We start from the raw sequence: 19,812 nt of genomic DNA, 5'->3' as shown, positions 1-19,812 counted from the left end.
TGTTTGTGGATTTTGGGTAGGAGGTAGAAGCGGGCCGTCCGAGGTTGGGCGACTATCAAGTTGGAAGCTGTGGGAGGAAGATCTCCAGAGGAGATGAGGTCAGTGACAGTCCTGGAAACAATGGCTTGATGTTCTGTGGTGGGGTCATGGTCCAGGGAGAGGTAGGAGGAAACGTCTGCGAGTTGACGCTCAGCCTCCGCGAGGTAGAGGTCAATGCGCCAGACAACAACAGTACCACCCTTGTCAGCGGGTTTGATGACAATGTTGGGGTTGGACCTGAGAGAACGGAGTGCAGTGAGTTCAGAGTGAGACAGATTAGAATGGGTGAGAGGAGCAGAGAAATTGAGACGGCTAATGTCACGCTGACATTAGCCGTCTCAATTTCTCTGCTCCTCTCACCCATTCTAATCTGTCTCTCTCTGAACTCACTGCACTCCGTTCTCTCAGGTCCAACCCCAACATTGTCATCAAACCCGCTGACAAGGGTGGTACTGTTGTTGTCTGGCGCATTGACCTCTACCTCGCGGAGGCTGAGCGTCAACTCGCAGACACTTCCTCCTACCTCTCCCTGGACCATGACCCCACCACAGAACATCAAGCCATTGTTTCCAGGACTGTCACTGAACTCATCTCCTCTGGAGATCTTCCTCCCACAGCTTCCAACTTGATAGTCGCCCAACCTCGGACGGCCCGCTTCTACCTCCTACCCAAAATCCACAAACAGAACTGCCCTGGCAGATCGATCGTGTCAGCCTGTTCCTGCCCCACGGAACTCATTTCTCGTTATCTTGACTCCCTTCTCTCTCCCCTTGTCCAGTCCCTTCCCACCTACATCCGTGATTCCTCTGACACCTTACGTCACATCAACAATTTCCAGTTCCCTGGCCCCAACCGCTTCCTCTTCACCATGGATGTCCAATCCCTCTACACCTCCATCCCCCACCAGGATGGTCTGAGGGCCCTTAGCTTCTTCCTTGAACAGAGGCCCCAACAATCCCCATCCACCACTACTCTCCTCCGTCTGGCTGAACTTGTTCTCACACTGAACAATTTCTCCTTTAACTCCTCTCACTTCCTCCAAATAAAAGGTGTGGCTATGGGTACCCGCATGGGCCCCAGCTATGCCTGTCTCTTTATGGGGTATGTGGAACATTCCTTGTTCCAGTCCTACTCCGGCCCCCTCCCACAACTCTTTCTCCGGTACATCGATGATTACTTCGGTGCTGCTTCATGCTCTCGTCGGGACCTGGAAAAATGTATTAATTTTGCTTCCAATCTCCACCCCTCCATCATCTTCACATGGTCCATCTCTGACACTTCTCTTCCCTTCCTTGACCTCTCTGTCTCAATTTCTGATGATAGACTGTCCACCAATATCCATTACAAGCCTACCGACTCCCACAGCTACCTCGACTACAGCTCCTCACACCCCGCTTCTTGTAAAGACTCCATCCCATTCTCTCAGTTCCTTCGCCTCCGTCGCATCTGTTCTGATGACGCTACCTTCAAAAACAGCTCCTCTGACATGTCCTCCTTCTTCCTTAACCGAGGTTTTCCATCCACGGTCGTTGACAGGGCCCTCAACCGTGTCCGGCCCATATCCCGCGCATCCTCCCTCACGCCTTCTCCTCCTTCCCAGAAACATGATAGGGTCCCCCTTGTCCTCACTTATCACCCCACCAGCCTCCGCATTCAAAGGATCAACCTCCGCCATTTCCGCCAACTCCAGCATGATGCCACCACCAAACACATCTTCCCTTCACCCCCCCTGACGGCATTCCGTAGGGATCGTTCCCTCTGGGACACCCTGGTCCACTCCTCCATCACCCCCTACTCCTCAACCCCCACTTATGGCACCTCCCCATGCCCACGCAGAAGATGCAACACCTGCCCCTTCACTTCCTCTCTCCTCACCGTCCAAGGGCCCAAACACTCCTTTCAAGTGAAGCAGCATTTCATTTGCATTTCCCCTAACTTAGTCTACTGCATTCGTTGCTCCCAATGCGATCTCCTCTACATTGGAGAGACCAAACGCAAACTGGGCGACCGTTTTGCGGAACACCTGCGGTCTGTCCGCAAGAAAGACCCAAACCTCCCTGTCGCTTGCCATTTTAACACTCCACCCTGTTCTCTTGCCCACATGTCTGTCCTTGGCTTGCTGCATTGTTCCAGTGAAGCCCAACGCAAACTGGAGGAACAGCACCTCATCTTCCGACTAGGCACTTTACAGCCTTCCGGGCTGGATATTGAATTCAACAACTTTAGATCTTAAACTCCCCCTCCCCCCATCCCCACCCCGTTTCTTTCCCCCCCCTTTTTTTTTTCAATAATTTATATAGATTCTTCCTTCCCCACCTATTTCCATTATTTTTAAATCTAAACTAAAACCTTGTTAGTCTTTCCACCCCACCCCCACTAGAGCTGTACTTTGAATATCCTGTCCTCCATTCTTAATTAGCACTTTTCTCAGACAAAACACCTCTTTGACCCTTTTGTCTGTGACATCTTTTGATTATCTGCTCATCTCCACAATCACCACACCCTCAATGTCTCCCCCCCGCCCCCCCCACCACCTTAAACCAATTTATATTTCTCCCTTCTTCTAACTATGCTTCAGTTCTGCCGAAGGGCCATGAAGGCTCGAAACGTTAACTGATTTCTTCTCCGCCGATGCTGCCAGACCTGCTGAGTTTTTCCAGGTAATTCTGTTTTTGTTCACCATAGTAAGAGATGGTTGTAAAGGCTGAAAGTAGATTCTTGGAAAAGAATTGTAAGTAAGTGGTGTTCTATGTTGAATTCCATAAAGGATTACATTTCATGACATGTGTACAATTGTAATAATTCTGTATTTCATTTCTTTTTGATTGAAGAAAACATAAGGAAGCTAAGTCTGATTTAATTAGGAAGAAAGGCCACTGGGGAAGAGTGACATTTGATGCAAGTTCTTAAATTATAAAGTCAAAATAATACACTGGATATTAAGGCATATATTGTGCAATATCATGGCAGGAGAACCAGAAGATGTGATTGAAAGCCAAAGAAACCAGAAATTAAACTTAATTAATTACTCACTCACTTAACATTTGAATTGCAGAATGAACTGCCACCATTGGCAGAAAGTATTGACTCTGATAAAGCATGCAAAAGTGAACCAGATTAGACTCCAATACAAGAACAAAAGCAAGGGTATAACTTAGTGCTTCAAAAAGATAAAGGATATTGTTATAACACCTAGACATTGTTAGATGGTTGTGTTTTAAACTCTCTTTTAATTCAAGTTACAATGGAGCATGTGACCTCCTACTAGTTCTGCTTGGCAATAACCAATGCGACCTGGATTCCATGGGGACTGGGGGCCCAGGTCAAATCCTATTGAAACCCAAGTGCCAGCTTTCACATCTGGACATAAAGAAAGGACAGCTTTGCTGTGGGTAGACTGACTGACTCAAAGACCCTTGACTCGTGTATGGTGTGTGGTGTGTGTGGTGTGTGGGTGTGTGTGGTGGGGAGAGGGAGAGGCAGGGAAACAAGCGGGGGTAAAAGCTGTTCTCTGTTACATACCAGGCAGAATGTATTCTCTGGTTGAAGAGATGAGACCAGTAGAAACGTAAGGACACTGGTAGATTTGCTGTGGCATAACAGCAGAAAGAGTCACTGGAACGGGCCTTGCTGCTGAAAATGGATTCAGGGATACTCAGAAAACTTGAGGAAAATTACTTTTGACATATACTGGACATTAGGACTGAGCGAAACAGGGTGAAGCAAGACTGTTGGAAGCTGGGAGTAACTTTGGACTGTGTTCTGTAAAGACCAATTCTGCGAAGAGTGCAGTGTGACATATAAATGCAATGTGGGGTTTTCGGTCATGTTAGGAAGTTAAGGGGAGCTACCTTTTTTCTGTAGTTTAGAGTATTAGTTGTCTACTAAGTAATGTTTAGTCACTGTTGATTTTAGGTTTTTACGGTAAAAGTCTTAAATGTGAAATCTTGTGTGATCCTTTGAGTTGGTCACTGAGAATTCAAATCTCTTTTTAAATGTTATTGGACTCTATGGAGATTGTAACAATATGCAGTTAGGTTCAAAGTGAAGAGCAGAGTGTTTGTGTTGAAAGATCTTTCCTTGTTAGAATATTCTTGAGTTCTTTACCTGCCAAGGACTGGAATTTCTTCCTATTGTATTAATTATCCTGATATCAGAAAGCAATAATAGTAATTTCATTGTAAATATGTGAAATCAAATGAAACTAAGTGCTGCATCATCTCACCTTCTCAGCATGGTGTTGGCTCTTGCTGGAGCACAGTTCTGAGATTATTGTTAGCAGTCCATTATTGTGACAATTCTTTGATTATTACTAGTGAGTGTTGGTATGTTATTTGACTGTGAAGGGCATCAAGCTTTGCCAAGCTATGTTCTCACCCAATGTTGATGCACAATAATTAGGAAAGAGCATTTTGACTTAAATTTTTACCCATGCAAGGGGTGCTGAAGGCAGGTTGGTACCTCATCTACTGCCCTCGGTAAAATCAATGAACTCAGCTCAGACTTGTGAATTGAACCTCTGAATATCAAATCTATATGGTTTAACACTAAATTTGACAATGGTTTTTATGCAGTAAACTATTGATGGAAGTCCTAATTGTTCAAGTCTTGACGCAGTAGATATGTCTGAGAATTTCTTTTTAGCATAACTTGATAATCTTGTGCCAAAGGCTTAAGAAAACACAAAACGAGAATGAGTTATGGGTAATTCATAGTTATCAAAGACTTAAGTAATTGGGAGATCATAAAATGCTTTTCTTTCTTTCTTTGTTTTTAAAGGTAATGCACAAAGCTGATAGTGGTGTACACTGTTTGGAGAATACATTACAGACATCAGCACATTCCTGTGATGAATCCTCCCAAAAACGGCCTTCAGGCAAGCATTCAAGAAGTAAGTTGTAACATGCTAAAATTCTACCTGGTGTGTGGAACCGGCACTTGGAGCACTCAGATAATGATTGTGGTTTACAAATTATCGTGTGCAGAACAAATGTTTATTATATTTACACAACAATGCTTATGAATGTATTGTTTCCAATTCCCAGTTTAATTGATTAGTTTCATTCAAATATTGCAGATTGGACAAGTTAAACATCCCAAAATAAATAACAGAGTTAAGGAATAAAAGAAGTTCAATCTTAAAATGTATTCAGTTAATGTAATAAATATAATGTGATGTTAGATGTTAAGTTTTGGGCATGCATTTCATTTAGAACTCCTAAGAGTAAAGAGGAATTCTTTGTCATTCATTCAGCCTCCATGTACAAAGAAAAAGCTACATCTGTGCTGCTGGGAAATAGCTTCTGAGGAAAAGGAAGCATCAGTCCTTTGAGTAGTTTGGTGTCATTAAAGATATGATGACAATCTTTCTACCCCCATGTATACAGACCTCCTCAATTTTTTTTTATCCTATCAATGTTAGTGGTTTCACTGTTTACGACATAACAGGAAAGTTTGAAATGATTGTTTATGCAGTTCATGCACATTTACATTACCTTCCGTTAAATCTCTCTGGTTGAAGACCCCTTATTGTCAGCAATTGTAACTTATCTCTCCTGTAAGAATTAATTTATTTGCCCTCCTCACCTGACGCACCCTCACCATCCATGCCAACTTGTCCTACGACTAGAATGAATAGTGTTGTCCATGGTTTATTAGTCACATCTCTGTATGTAGGTTCTTAGCTTAGAAACACTTTCAAGCAGAACGCTGAAATGACTTGTGTAACTCTGTGCTGTAAGTTTGACTTTCTATTCTTTTGACGTTGTATGAAATATATTTGAATAAAGCCAGTTCAGCAGAGCACCACACCATGAGTAAGATGATCATGTAATTCCGAGAAAAACTGTAACCGATAGGGATCAGACAGCTATTCCCTTCCAAAGCACATTGATCATTTGTTTACTTGAAAGTGCTACACAGGCAGCATTCAGAGGAACTTGAATTGACTTTTTTGCTTTTTTCCTCTGTTTAACCCTTTCATAAATTAGTTCAAAGCTGCTGTGCTGATGGAATTGACCAATGTGCTATTGCTGCTTGTTGCTGTACGTGAGCTTGTTATGTAAACCTGTTATTAATTATTTTAACCTGTTATCTGTATGTTTGGAGTGATTGATATTAATCGTCTTTGGAAGTGGACTGGGCTGCCTATTATAAATCCTATGTGTAAGTTTGGAGGCATTAAACAGATTCATTTAATGCCCGATTATTTTGCATACGAGCTCTCACAGCAGTTCATAAAGACATAAGCAAGCTCCAACAGGTAAGCGTTTGTGTTGGTTTTGAGAATAAGTATCTGGATAAGCTAGAAACAAAACAGAGTCCATCTCTTCAACCTCAGTGTCATAACTTGCTTTCCAAGATCTTTATCGCTGGCAGACCCTTCACATCGTTTCTTATTTTTTCTCCTGTTTATTCCCCTGTTGTCCCCAAACATCACCACTATCATCTCCACCCTTCATACCTCTAGTATAACAGCCATCCCGGTGGTGTCATTTATGTAAGCTGTAAGCTTGAGTGCATGCAGCAAACAACTGGCCTGGCTATCAATCGACAATGATGGCTCGACCATTTTAAACTTTACCAGTTTTCCATGATCAAGTTTTCATACCAGTCTAAGATCATACTGGAGATTTTCTTCACTATCAATTTTGATCATTTACCACTGCACCTTCTAACCTCAGCTTTGAGACCACAGTTAAGAGCTCATGGGTTTCTTCAAATCAGAAATCGAAGATGTCTGCTCTGCTAGCCCCTTAGGCCCCACCTCACCACCTCCATAGCTTTACCTGCATATTTTTATCCCATAGCTTAAACATATCCTTCCCATAAATGGAAGGTTTTCATTTTTCACAGACTGGGAGAAGCAGAGCAGCTTAAGTAGTAAAAACAGTGAATTTCATGAATGTATTCTTTTTCTTGATGTCTGCAGCTCTTGATGGAATTGCCCACATTATCCTCCTCTGACACCATTCCTCCATTGCCTGGTGTTAGGAAATAGAGATAGTTTAAGTTATATTTGTATTTGTGGGTCTTAGGAATGAGTTTTAGCTTTAATGTTTAAGTTTGATTTGTTTTTCTGTATTTGTGTGTTAAGAAAAGGAGAAGTTGAGTTTTGATTTCACTTCATTAAAATGCAGGGATCTTTTAAAGATGTTATGATTCTTGAAGGGGAGTTAAGACAAACAAGGTAGAAAAAACTGTGCTGTTGCCTAGCAACAGGAGGCCCTATAGTGACAGAGAAGTAATTTCACTTCAGTTGAAAGCAGCATAGCAGAGGGACAGATAGCAAGTCCCAAACTAAAGTTGAAGCCAGCTGCCGAGAGAGACTGGAGAGGAAATTGCAGGAGCAGGTCCCAGAAACTAAAGAAGAAAGTCCCCAATCCAGGGGAGTGGAACAGGAAAGGTCCCCAAGAGAACAGTTAAGTCAAAGGAAAACGATAGGAACCTGGAAACGGTCCTGTTAAGTGAAGTTAAGAGTGAGGAGTAGAAAGGAAGGCTCCAAGCTTAAAGAAAAGAAAGCTGCTGGAAGCAGACTTAAAGCAAAAACGGCTTGCAAGAAGCCAGAAGGTCCATGTGAAGCAGTGGTGTTCTGTTGGCACGGCTGAGTCAGTGCAAGAGTGTGTGTGGAAGAAAGCTTGAATGCAAGTGGCGATCCAAGGGAGAGGAACATCAGAAGGAGAGTTCGAAACCCTGGAGGTGGACTCTTGCGGAAGGCATCAAAGAGAAAGTGTCGGTTTGGGAGAAGATTCCAAAGCAAGATCCTGGAAAGTGGAAATTGAAAACCCTCATGTGAAAGACGGAGTTCAAAGAGATCGGTTCGTTCACAGTGTGACAAGCACCTGAGGGGAGTTGAGGAGAGATCCATAGCAACTGCTCAGGGTGGAATCTGTCACTCGGTTTCAGAGTGCGGTATGCCTGACCACAGGTTGCCTATTGGTTTACATGGACTATGTACTTACTGTGAAAGTTAGAGTACAAGATAGCTTTTGTAATTTATGTTATCCGTACAAATCTGTATATATCTGTAAAGGTATAGTTGTGGGTGAAGTTGTATTGTTATATAGTTCATTTTTTCTTGTTTAATAAATGTTTTATTCTTTTGTTAAAAGTTCATCAGCTGACTCCTGTGATTCTATTCAGTAACCACTCTCCACGTATTAAACAAAAAATAAAAGTTAGGATCGATCAAGCCAGGTTCCACTCTGGGATTTGGCTTATCCAGCAGCAACATCAGCTGGGATCATAATACCAGCTGGATGGAATTTCCCTCACCCGGCTCCATTCCTATTTGGCAAATTGGATCCAAAATAGGCTTAGTGGCAGGAGGCAGAGGGTGGTGATCGAAAGTTGTTTTTGCGATTGGAAGCCTGTGACGAGTGGTGTACCACAGGGATCGGTGCTGGGACCCTTACTCTTTGTAGTGTACATTAATGACTTAAACATGAATATAGGAGGCATGATCAGTAAGTTCGCAGATGACACAAAAATTGGTGGTGTCGTAAATAGTGAGGAGGAAAGCCTTAGTTTACAGGACGATATAGATGGGCTGGTAAGGTGGGCAAAGCAGTGGCAAATGGAGTTTAATCCTGAGAAGTGTGAGGTGATGCATTTTTGGGAGGGCTAGCACAGCAAGGGAATACACAATGAATGGTAGGACCCTAGGAAGTACAGAGGATCAGAAGGACCTTGGTGTATATGCCCATAGATCCCTGAAGGCAGCAGCACAGGCAGATGAGGTGATTAAGAAGGTATATGGGACACTTGCCTTTATTAGCCGAGGCATAGGATGTGAGAGCTGTATAAAACGCTAGTCAGGCCACAGCTGGAGTACTGTGTGCAGTTCTGGTCGCCACACTGTAGGAAGGGTGTGATTGCACTGGAGAGGGTGCAGAGGTGATTCACCAGGATGTTGCCTGGGCTGGAGTGTTTCAGCTATGAAGAGAGACTGGATAGACTAGGGTTGTTTCCTTAGAAACCATAGCATACAGGGCTATGGGCCGTGCTAGAAAATGGGACTAGAATAGATAGGTGCTTGATGGCTGGCACAGACGCAGTGGGCCAAAGGGCCTGTTTCTGTGCTGTATAACTCTATGACTCTTTAATCCAGTCGCAGTGAGAGAATCACCTGCAAAGGCTTATTTTCTCTTTCTCACGTGGTTAATCCTAGAGTTTCCCAAGGCCCTGACCTTCACTCACTACTTTTTCTCATCAGCATGCTGCCCCTGTGTTTTTGGTTGATGCCTTGCGTAACAACAAATGGGTTACACGTGTACACTAATGATATATAGCTGTATCTCATCACACCTCTTTCAACCCATCCACTGTATCTTATTTGTCATACTACTGGTCTGACGTCCAGTATTAGAAGATCTGAAATGTCATTACATTAAATATTAGAAAGAGCAAAGACATTGTCGTCAGTCCCATCACAAACTCCATCCCAAGACTGAACCAGACCATTCACAGCCTTGACGTTCTAATTGACACTGAGCTGAACTCCTGACCCTGTATTCTCTGCATCACCAAGATCACCTACCGCCTACTTCCACTTCTGCAACATTTCTTGCCTCTGCCCCATTTCAGCTCATCAGCTGTTGAAATCTTCATCTGTGTGATGTTACTTTTAGACTCGATTATTACTAATGCCTTCCTGGGTGGCTGCCCACCTTGCATCCTTGTAACATTGAGCTCATCCAAAATTGTTCCCTGTACCGTAAATTGCATCAAGTCCTGCTCACCCTTTACCCTGTGCTAGTTGACCTGCATTGGCTTCTGGCCCAGCAAGGCCTTTATTTTAAAATTCTCATCCTTATTTTCAAGTCCCTCCTTGGCCTTACCCCTCCCTCTCTCTCCAACCTCCTTAAGCCCTACAATTCCCTGAGGTCTCTGAGCTCCTCCAGTTCTGGCCTCTTGCACATCCATGATTTTGATTACTCCACCATTGGCAGCCAATGTTAATTGTCTTTTATTGTCTAGGGCCTGAACTCTTCAATTTCCTCCCTAAACTTCTCTGCCTCTCTACCTCTTCCTCGAAACTTACCTCTTTAATCATGCTCTTAGTCATAATAAATAGGATCAGGAGTAGACAGTGTGACCCCTCTACCCATTTCCACATTCAATCATGGCTTATCTTCTGCCTCACTTCCACTTCCCAGCCCATTCTCTGTATCCCTTGATTCCCTGAGAGATCAAAAATCTATCTATCCTACTCTTGAATATACTCAGCAATGGAATTTCCACAAACCAGTTTGGGTTCCACCGGGGCCACTCAGCTCCTGACTTCATTACAGCCTTGAGTCAAACGTGGACAAAAGAGCTGAACTCTCGAGGTGAGGTGAGAGTGACAGCCCTTGACAGAATGTGGCATCAAGGAGCCCTAGCAAAATGAGTCAATGGGAATCAGAGGGAAAACCCTCCACTGGTTGGAGTCATACCTAGCACAAAAAAAGGTGGTTGCGGTTATTGAAGGTCAGTCATCTCAGTTTCAGGACATCACTGCTGGAATTCCTCAGGATAGTGTCCTCAGCCCAACCATCTTCAGCTGCTTCTTCAATGGCCTTCCTTCCATCATAAAGTCAGAAGTAGGGATTTTCACTGATGATTGCACAATGTTCAGCACCATTTGCGACGACTCAGATATTGAAGCAGTCCATGTCCAAATGCAGCAAGACCTGGACAATATCCAGGCTTGGGCTGACAAGTGGCAAGTAACATTCGTGCCACACAAGTGTCAGGCAATGACCATCTCCAACAAGAGAGAATCTAACCGTTGCCCCTTGACGTTCAATGGCATTACCATCACTGAATCCTGCAGTATCAACATTCTCGGGGTTACCATTGACCAGAAACTGAACTGAACTAGCCATATCAATACTGTGGCTACAAGAGCAGGCTAGAGGCTAGGAATCCACCTCCTGACTTCCCAAAGCCTGTCCACCATCTAGAATGCACAAGTCAGGGGTGTGATGGAATGCTCCCCACTTGCCTGGATGAGTGCAGCTCCCACAACACTCAAGAAGCTTGACACCATCCAGGACAAACCAGCCTGCTTGATTGGCACCACATCCACAAACATTCGCTCCCTCCACCACCAACGCACAGTAGCAGCAGTGTGTACCCTCTACAAGATGCAGTGCAGGAATTCACCAAGGATCCTTAAACAGCACCTTCCAAACCCACAACCACTACCATCTAGAAGGACAAGGGCAGCAGATAGATGGGAACACCATCACCTGGAAGTTCCCCTCCAAGTCACTCATCACCTTGACTTGGAAATACATTGCTGTTCTTTCACCGTCACTGGGTTAGAATCCTGGAACCTCCTTCCTACCAGCACTGTGGATGTACCTATACCACATGGATGGCAGCAGTTCAAGAAGGCAGCTCACCACCTTCTCAAGGGCAACTAGGGATGGGCAATAAATGCTGGCCCAGCCAGTGAAGCTTACATCCCGTGAATGAATAAGAAAAAAAATTCCTAAGTTTCGCAACCCTCTAAATATATTGCAAAAGAGAGCAGTGACAGGAAAAATGCATTAATTAGGGAAGGATGCAGGTGAGACCATACTGGACAATAAGAAAAAAGGCAGACTTGTAACATTAACTGTATTCCTCTCCACGGATGCTGTCAGGCCTGCTGAGTTTTTCCAGCTATTTTTGTTTCAGATTTCCAGCACCCGCCGTGTTTTGCTTTTATCTTAATATAACAAAGGTGTTCAGTAAGACAACTCAGTCTGTTTTTAAGGTCGGATGTGAAGCCGATTTGCCAAATCATTTTCTCTGGACATGACAGACAAATTGTAATCTGTTGTGCCATCCTATCTGGTCACTGGGGTTTTATATTGGCCCCCTCTCCCCAGGAAATGCCTAAAGAATATGATTGTTTTTCTTGCCAATATCTTTCCTGGCCATAACAAACTGTTACCCTTGGGAGTTGAAGAGAGACAATGTTTGGTAGTTGAATTTTAATATGGACAGTAATAGATTGTTAAATTGGGTACACCACAACCAAAGGATTTTTTCCTTCAGTCCTTTCTCAGGGATACAGTCATTTCTTGAAAGGTTTCCATGTACTGTGGCCCAAATCTGTTAAACACTGATACCAGCTCAAATATGATCAGCAAATGATAATGCAATTTGAAATTTTATGGGAAGCCTTCTCAAAATTGAGATTTGATTCAGGTTTGCAGGAGTTGACAAGAATCTCCCGAACTGTGCTACAATGGCATCTACGAATATAAGTCCTCAGTTACTTGCTTTCTAGTTAGTATTTTTTATAGGCTATAATTGTCTCTATCAGGTGATGCGAGTGTTTTTTTAAACTATTGAGAAATTTTCCTATGTTGTAATTATCCCTTGGCAAGATGCAAAACAGTGGTGATGTTCCCCTCCCAGATGATACAGGTTTTTTTTACATCAAGAATTGTGAAAATTGCTGAAGAAAGACATTTTGTCGAAGCTTTTCATCTTGCACATGAGGACTGTTGCAAGAATACCAAAGTCAGGGGAAGCAACAACTTTTTAGGGTATGAGAAGAGAGTGCTGATTGCTGACAAGTTGGCTCTGATTAGTAGAGGTGTTGCCATGGAGAATGCGCCAATTGATGGTGACTGACAGTTAACTGCCAAGCATTGTTTGAAATTTAAACCAGGCAGCTTCGCTCTGATTCCTCAGGGCAATATGTTGACCAATGAACCAGCGAATGGCTATCACTTATTTTGTTTAGCTGAAACAGGTGCAATGTGTGTACAATTGCGGTCTGTCCGCAAGAAAGACCCAAACCTCCCTGTCGCTTGCCATTTTAACACTCCACCCTGCTCTCTTGCCCACATGTCTGTCCTTGGCTTGCTGCATTGTTCCAGTGAAGCCCAATGCAAACTGGAGGAACAGCACCTCATCTTCCGACTAGGCACTTTACAGCCTTCCGGGCTGAATATTGAATTCAACAACTTTAGATTTTAAAATCCCTCCCCCCATCCCCACCCCGTTTCTTCCCCCTCCCTTTTGTTTTTTTTCAATAATTTATATAGATTTTTCTTTTCCCACCTATTTCCATTATTTTTAAATCTACAACTAATACCTTGTCAGTCTTTCCACCCCACCCTCACTAGAGCTGTACCTTGAGTGTCCTGCCATCCATTCTTAATTAGCACATTTTCTTAGATAATATCACCACCTTCAACACCTCTTTGATCCTTTTGTCTGTGACATCTTTTGATTATCTGCTCCTATCACTGCTTGCTTGTCCCTACAACCACCACCCCCCCCAACCCTCAACTTCTCTTCCCCCCCCCCCCACCTTAAACCAGCTTATATTTCACCCATCTCCTAACTATACTCAGTTCTGTTGAAGGGTTGTGAGGACTCGAAACGTCAACTCTTTTCTTCTCCGCCGATGCTGCCGGACCTGCTGAGTTTTTCCAGGTAATTTTGTTTTTGCAATGTGTGTAAATATTCTTTCTCTCTGCAAAGAACAGGGCCCTGTGTATTAATATATGTAGCTTCCAGTACACACAAATACGCCACACTGCGAGTCCAATTGACAATCTTAAATTGTTTGTCAGTGTAATTTTTAGCACACTGAGGATTATTTAGCAAATGGTGCCCAATCATGAAATCATATCTAATGTTAGACACTTTTGAGTTTTGCAAGCACGGGCTGTTTGGATAAGGCCTATACCTTTGCTCGCTGCAAACAGCGGGAGAGAATGTCTTTTTTCAGCAATACTCAAGTTCTGGACTACCAAATGACTAATTGTGAAAATATGGAATGCACCATTGGTGTTGGTGATTGAGCAGAGACCATGTCAACATTTAACAAATGGTTAGACAGATGGTTGAAGGAACGTGGAATAAAGAGTTGTGGGAACATGATGGGGTTATGGGATAAAACACTAAAATACTATAAACACTAAAATACTATAAAGACTAACATGGACTGGTAGGGCTGAACAGCCTGTTTCCGTGTTGCGATATTTGTGTAGCTTTGTGTAATTTATGTGTAGCCTTTTCTTGTATGCTGAAATCTAATTCAATCAGTCGCATGGTCACTTCTGAATTGCTACTAACATGGTGGGTTATTTATTATTTTCTGTACTTCTTGGTTTGGTTTATATCCTCTTCTGGCCACTTCAGTCACTCAGTTTTACAACAAGATGCAATACCTCTGATATTGCACAAAGGAAGAAAACATTTCCACTCCAGCTATGTAAAGTTGCATTCGAACCATTCCCATTATGATAGTTTTTTTGATTTAAAATTCAACTCAGATTGAAAACAATCTGTTTATGGAGTTTATTTATTTTCCCTCCAGGTAGCTTACACCAGATGTTTCAGAATTTTGTATGTTCCTGGTCCCACTCCATATCTTAAATGTTAAGTGTCTAATTAACTGACTTCTCAGCTTGCAATGTTTTATTATTTTTGCTGAACACTTAGCCTTGTTTTTTAAAGCAAGGATTTACCAGTCCAACATAAAGCTGACCTTTCACAAATATGGAGGGGAAAATTACGTATGCAGTATAAAATGTCACTAAGGAGTATTAACAGTTCAATAATATAAAAAGTGTTTCCCAAAAAAATCATATACCTGTGACATTCATTTTCACCCTTTCCTTTTTTGTGTGTCTCTTTTTTTTGTCTCTCCTTTTCTTTCTTTCCACTCAGTTCCTCCCCCTGCAATGTCCAATTTTCTCCTACCCAGGGATAAGTATGATAAACTGTAAAATATAAATCACTAATTAAGTTAAACGATGCAGATAATGCAGTAAATAAGATAGTTTTGAGTACAGCATTAAACTATAATGTACACAGAACTCTTACATGGAGGTGGTTTTGTTGTTTAATTCACTGTCAGGGTATATCTTTCCCCACTGAACCATTTTGGCTAATAACGTTCCAAAATATGACAGGAACCAAACAAAAGTAAATAATTGTTTTTTAAACTCCAAAGGAGCAGGCAACCAAATATATTTTTAACCAAATCCATAAGCTTTGATTGGCATGACTCCTTTCTCAGACAAGTTACAGATTGCAACTATTAAATAAAAACAAATGAAACATTTTCTTTGGTAAGAATGAAGCTGGTTATTAACCTTTTATGTACTTGACAAAATTAAAGAAGCCAACACTATTATATTTTGATACTTGAAGATTGTGGAAACAATGGCTACCAGGGAACAGTTATTTCAGTAGGAATTGTGCAGGAAGGATTTGCACAAAATTTTAAGCTAGCCTGTTAGCCTTCAAGGAAGTACTCTGCAGTTCAATACAAAATAGCTGCCTGTTCTAGCTCATGCACCTGATGGAGAAAAAATTGTTATTGCACCCCATTTCAGAGGATTGCATTTAAGTGCGCCTCCGCCATCTGGAGATAGAATGTTGTTAGTTGGGTGAAAGCACAGACTGGCAACTAATTATATTTCCCAAAGGAGAGCCTTGGGATCCAGGAAAAGATTATGCACTTATCTTTGGCCAAAAAGAAATCTAACTATTGGCAACCAAAGTGGGAAGGACAAAAATGGTCATCAAATAGTATCAAAGCTGGGCAAATGGTAATTGCTCATTAGCCAACATTTTCCTCTTTATTGAAGGTTGTATGTAAGTATTGATAGACTTCCAGAACTGTCAATCTTAGGAGGATCTAGAAGTGATCAAAAAGTCGGAGAGAGCCTTTTCTCTAGTCAGAGATGAACTCTGTCTTTTGGGTGGTGAAGGTTCAGTTTTGATGAGCTAGCTAAGCTTAGTTGGGAAATGGAAAATTGGCCATTTGCTGTAAAATGACCCTGCTTGTAAAAAAAAATTAGAAGTTCAGGCTTTTGTGCGAGATTGAGCCTTAAATGAAAAGCTGTTATTAAGTTACTTAAAAAAATAAAGACAAATGGGTAAATTTAAGCATTTATTGTAGGATGTGCAATGTTTTGAACTTTGTAAATTGTTTAAAGCTTTAGCATTAGAGATTTCAGTTATTGGCACAATAACACAATTTTTTTGGGGAAAGCAATTTGAGTGATCTGATCGGTTTCAACTAACTGATGATGAAAGTTGACAAATGAAAATTAAATGGAAAATGTGGACATGGTAATTTATATTGGAAATGTTGACAAAATTTGTGACAGTGACAACAGGCAGTAAGTAGGAAGATGATCTTGCCAGATATAATCTGATTTTTATCAGTTGTAAACCACGCAGCATAACTGGTGTTGATATTACATATAACTGACATGATTGTTTATAAGAGTTGGTGGGTCTTCCAGCTCTTTCTAACAAAAGATTGAATTGGCCATCTCTTGCTCTAAACCCAAAACGTCTACTTAAAGAATTCTATATACCCAAATCTGTGTCGATTAGTGCCAGAACTACTGAGCACTGAAATGTTCCTTTGTTCTATAAGTTTAATACATTTGATATTAAATATTCTTTTTGAAGATTGTAAAGCAAACAGTTTAAAGTGTAACATCACAGTAAATAATGAGATGGTGACTTGCTACTTAACATGGAATTATGGGCACAAATTTATTGGGGGCGACAACACATTCAAGGACTTTGGAGAAGAAAGCAAATATTCTGGGAATTGCAAACAGAATTACACACACTTATGTTAATTTGAAGCTGCTTAATTCAAATTTCTGGATAAATTAAAAATATTTAAGCAGTTCAGTTTTCTATACTTATTATTTTGGTTGCTTAATATGAATTTTTGTGCAAAAAAAAATTGAATTAACCAGAGTAGACAGTCGTTGATAGTTTCCTTCAGCTAACACAGAGTGATAGCTCTGAGAAAAATTTACTACTGAAAACCCAAGCTTGCAAAGAACATATCAAAATAAACATGTTACATTTGTCCATGCAATTAAAGTCTTGATAAGCATCATGAAAAATATACCATACAACATTTGGAAAGCCACACAATTACATAGAATATTCAGCGGAGAGAAACAAGCCAAATCAGCCCAACTATGCTTGTTGTTGAAAGTCTGGCTGGAACTAAACATGTGAATAAAACATTGCTCCCTGCAGATTCTGAGGGATTATTCTTTAATTCTGGGAGAATCCAAGAAATCCAGGAGGGTTGGCAACTCTAGCATGGGCCAGCTAGCTAAATTAGTCCAATTTTGTTGGCAACGGTAGGTCAGGCTTTAATTAACCTTATGTAATTTGTCTGTTAGATATATTATCCTGGATCTTCTGAGGAGCAGCAGTCACAGTCAGATTACTGCTCTGCTCCTGCCTTTCTGCGCCACGACAGAGCTCCATATTTGTGGCTGGGTCTTCCAATCACGGTTTCTTTAGAAATGCAGAGCAGTTTCCCATCGAACTGCTTCATAGTGCTGGATCATCGCTGGGGCTGGGGGGGATGGGGCACTTTTTACCGCACTAGCTGCTCTATTCTGGTAAGTTCACTAACACACGGAGAAACTTTGGGACATTTAAACAACTTTTCAGTGTGTTAACGAATGAGTATGTGAGTGAATGGGTGGGCGAATCTGTAGGTGTGCAAGTGGATAGGGTGGGTGAGGTAAATAGGCAGGGTGGCAGGTGGGTCAGGGGATAGTTGGATCAGTTGGGGGGGAGTTGAGGGATTGCGAGGGGTTCTCAGGTTTGGCCAGTTGGTGGTGGGGGGGAGGAGAGTTGGGGCGTTGGAGGGGTTATCAGGTCAGGTGGGGGAAGCGTTGGGAGTGGTGGTGTTAGGTGGTAGAGGCTAGTCAGGTTGGGTCTGTGGGCAGTCAGGTGGCGGGAGCTGGTCAGGCCAGCGTCGAGTAGGAAGTGTTGAGATGGGAGTGGGGGCTGTCAGTTGTATTTTCCTGTCTAACATTGCCAGGTTAAGTAAGTCGGAACTGTCTGAAGTAGAGTCAGATATTTGTTCGGAGTGTCCCGGTGAACAGGGGAGTTGCCCATTGGCAGTTCAATTTCCACTGAGTCATTGCATTGAGACCTCTGCAGGGTCCCAAAGTGTATCTTGGGGGGGTACGTCAGCACTCTGACGATAGGAAGATCTGAGCCATTATTTCCTACGGATAACGACGCTACTTCAACAACAGTTTGCAAGCAACGTTTTATTCACTCCAGCTGGACTATTAACAAAAAGCCCCAGAATGCAATACAGCCCTGTAGCAGGTGCAGTCCGACCAGTAAAACCATGGGATGGATTTCAGATGTGCACATGATTATATGTATTGTAGCCCCATATTGACCAACTGCTACAAGCGTTGGTGTGTCAGGTGAACAAACCCAACTCTGCCTACTTGTTTTGTGGACATGATTTCCAGCTGTTCCATGCCGTGACCCATAACCCCTGTGCTCACTGACCTACATTGGCTCCTCATTTGAGCAATACCTTGATTTTAATGTTCTCATCCTTATATTAAGCCCCTCCATGACCTTGCATCTCACTATCTCTGTAACCTCCTCCAGCCCTACAACTTTCTAAGACCTCTATGCTCTTCCAATTCTGGCCACTTGCGCCCAATTTTCTTCATTCACTCATTGGTCTTGCCTTTGGTTGCCTAGGCCCTAAGGTTTTGAGTTCCCTCCCTAAATCCCTGTCCCTCTCTACTCCTTTTAAGATGCTTCTTAAAACTTACATCGATGACTAAGCTTTGTCACCTGCCCTGTGGAGCACCTTGGAATGTCTTGCTACGCTAAAGGCACTATATAAATACAAGTTGTTGCTATGCAGCCCAATTTCTAGGCCACAATATCCAATTGAATAAATGGAAATATAGTATATCTAATATAAAAAATGATTTTTAACTAGTGGCACTTTTTATTTGTGGATCTATTTTAATTTTAAATAAATGACCTGTCCTTGGGAATTGCAGATGATGAGTCTTTCTGCTTAGAACTCTGTAAAGTGACATTTTTATAATTGTGAAATGGGTGTTTGGCATGCAATGCAACAGCCTACAATTTTCTTGGGCAGTTCTCCAGTAATATGTACAAGCCGTTGAATACTCATAACTTTTTAAAGTTGGACTGACATAATAGTAATATCTTGTCTGTAACAAAGAACTTGGGGAAGAAAAACTCATTTTTTCTCTTTGCAGTAAACATCGAGAGGATAGATGTAAGAGGGTTACAGCACAAGAAGAATGAGAAGACTGCTGAATATTCCTTTGAGGTAGAGATTTCTGTGATTTGGATTTGTAACGTGCAAAGCACAAATTGTTTTTGGTTCATATTACACACCATATGTAATATTTATATTTACAGTAAAATTTAAATTAATTGCCATAATATAGAGACTAGCCTGGCAGATAATAGAAATTGCTTCCCTATTTTCCAACTACCCACCTCTGTAATTCCTGCCAACAAGATTGGATGACACTACAACAGCTTCAACTTGACTTGCTGACTCAGGGCTCCCTCCGTAACTGCCCTTATGTCCAGCCTAGGTCTTTTGTCAGAGATCTGACAAAGCCAACCAAATCCACTTCCACAAGGCTAAACATTACACTGCACCCCACCATTGCCAAGCACGATTTTTCTGAGTCAGACGTAAATTCCCATGCCAAGTTGGATCCCCACCACTAAGAGGGAGCTCACTACTGCAACACAGGGAATTTGTGTGTTGCTGCAGCACCAACATAGACAACAAGATAATTTAAAGGGGTAAAAGAGCCCTGAAGGTGCAGAAACTTTGTAGACCTTGAGCAATATGACTAAGTGCATAGAGACCCATTTGGAGGGAGAGAACAGATGAAAAGGGTACAACAAGTGATGAACACAGCAAGGGATAGGAGAGGGAAATGAAGCTCAGGAAGTGGGGTGACA

At 42.1% G+C, this 19,812-nt stretch overlaps 1 protein-coding gene across 2 annotated transcripts in view; it reads left to right on the top strand.

The window, feature by feature from the left end:
• The window catches only part of zcchc14 (zinc finger, CCHC domain containing 14), a 129,701-nt gene that overhangs the window by 23,009 nt on the left and 86,880 nt on the right, over positions 1-19,812 (top strand). For both annotated transcript variants that reach the window (XM_078544416.1, XM_078544415.1), the window contains exons 2-3: positions 4,819-4,930; positions 19,086-19,159. In XM_078544416.1, the coding sequence (XP_078400542.1) occupies positions 4,819-4,930; positions 19,086-19,159 (186 nt within the window). The remainder of the gene's footprint in view (positions 1-4,818; positions 4,931-19,085; positions 19,160-19,812) is intronic.

Source organism: Cetorhinus maximus, chromosome 6 (genome assembly GCF_964194155.1).
Source record: "Cetorhinus maximus chromosome 6, sCetMax3.hap1.1, whole genome shotgun sequence".
NCBI lineage: Eukaryota > Metazoa > Chordata > Chondrichthyes > Lamniformes > Cetorhinidae > Cetorhinus > Cetorhinus maximus.
This window is presented reverse-complemented; position numbering and strand designations above follow the sequence as displayed.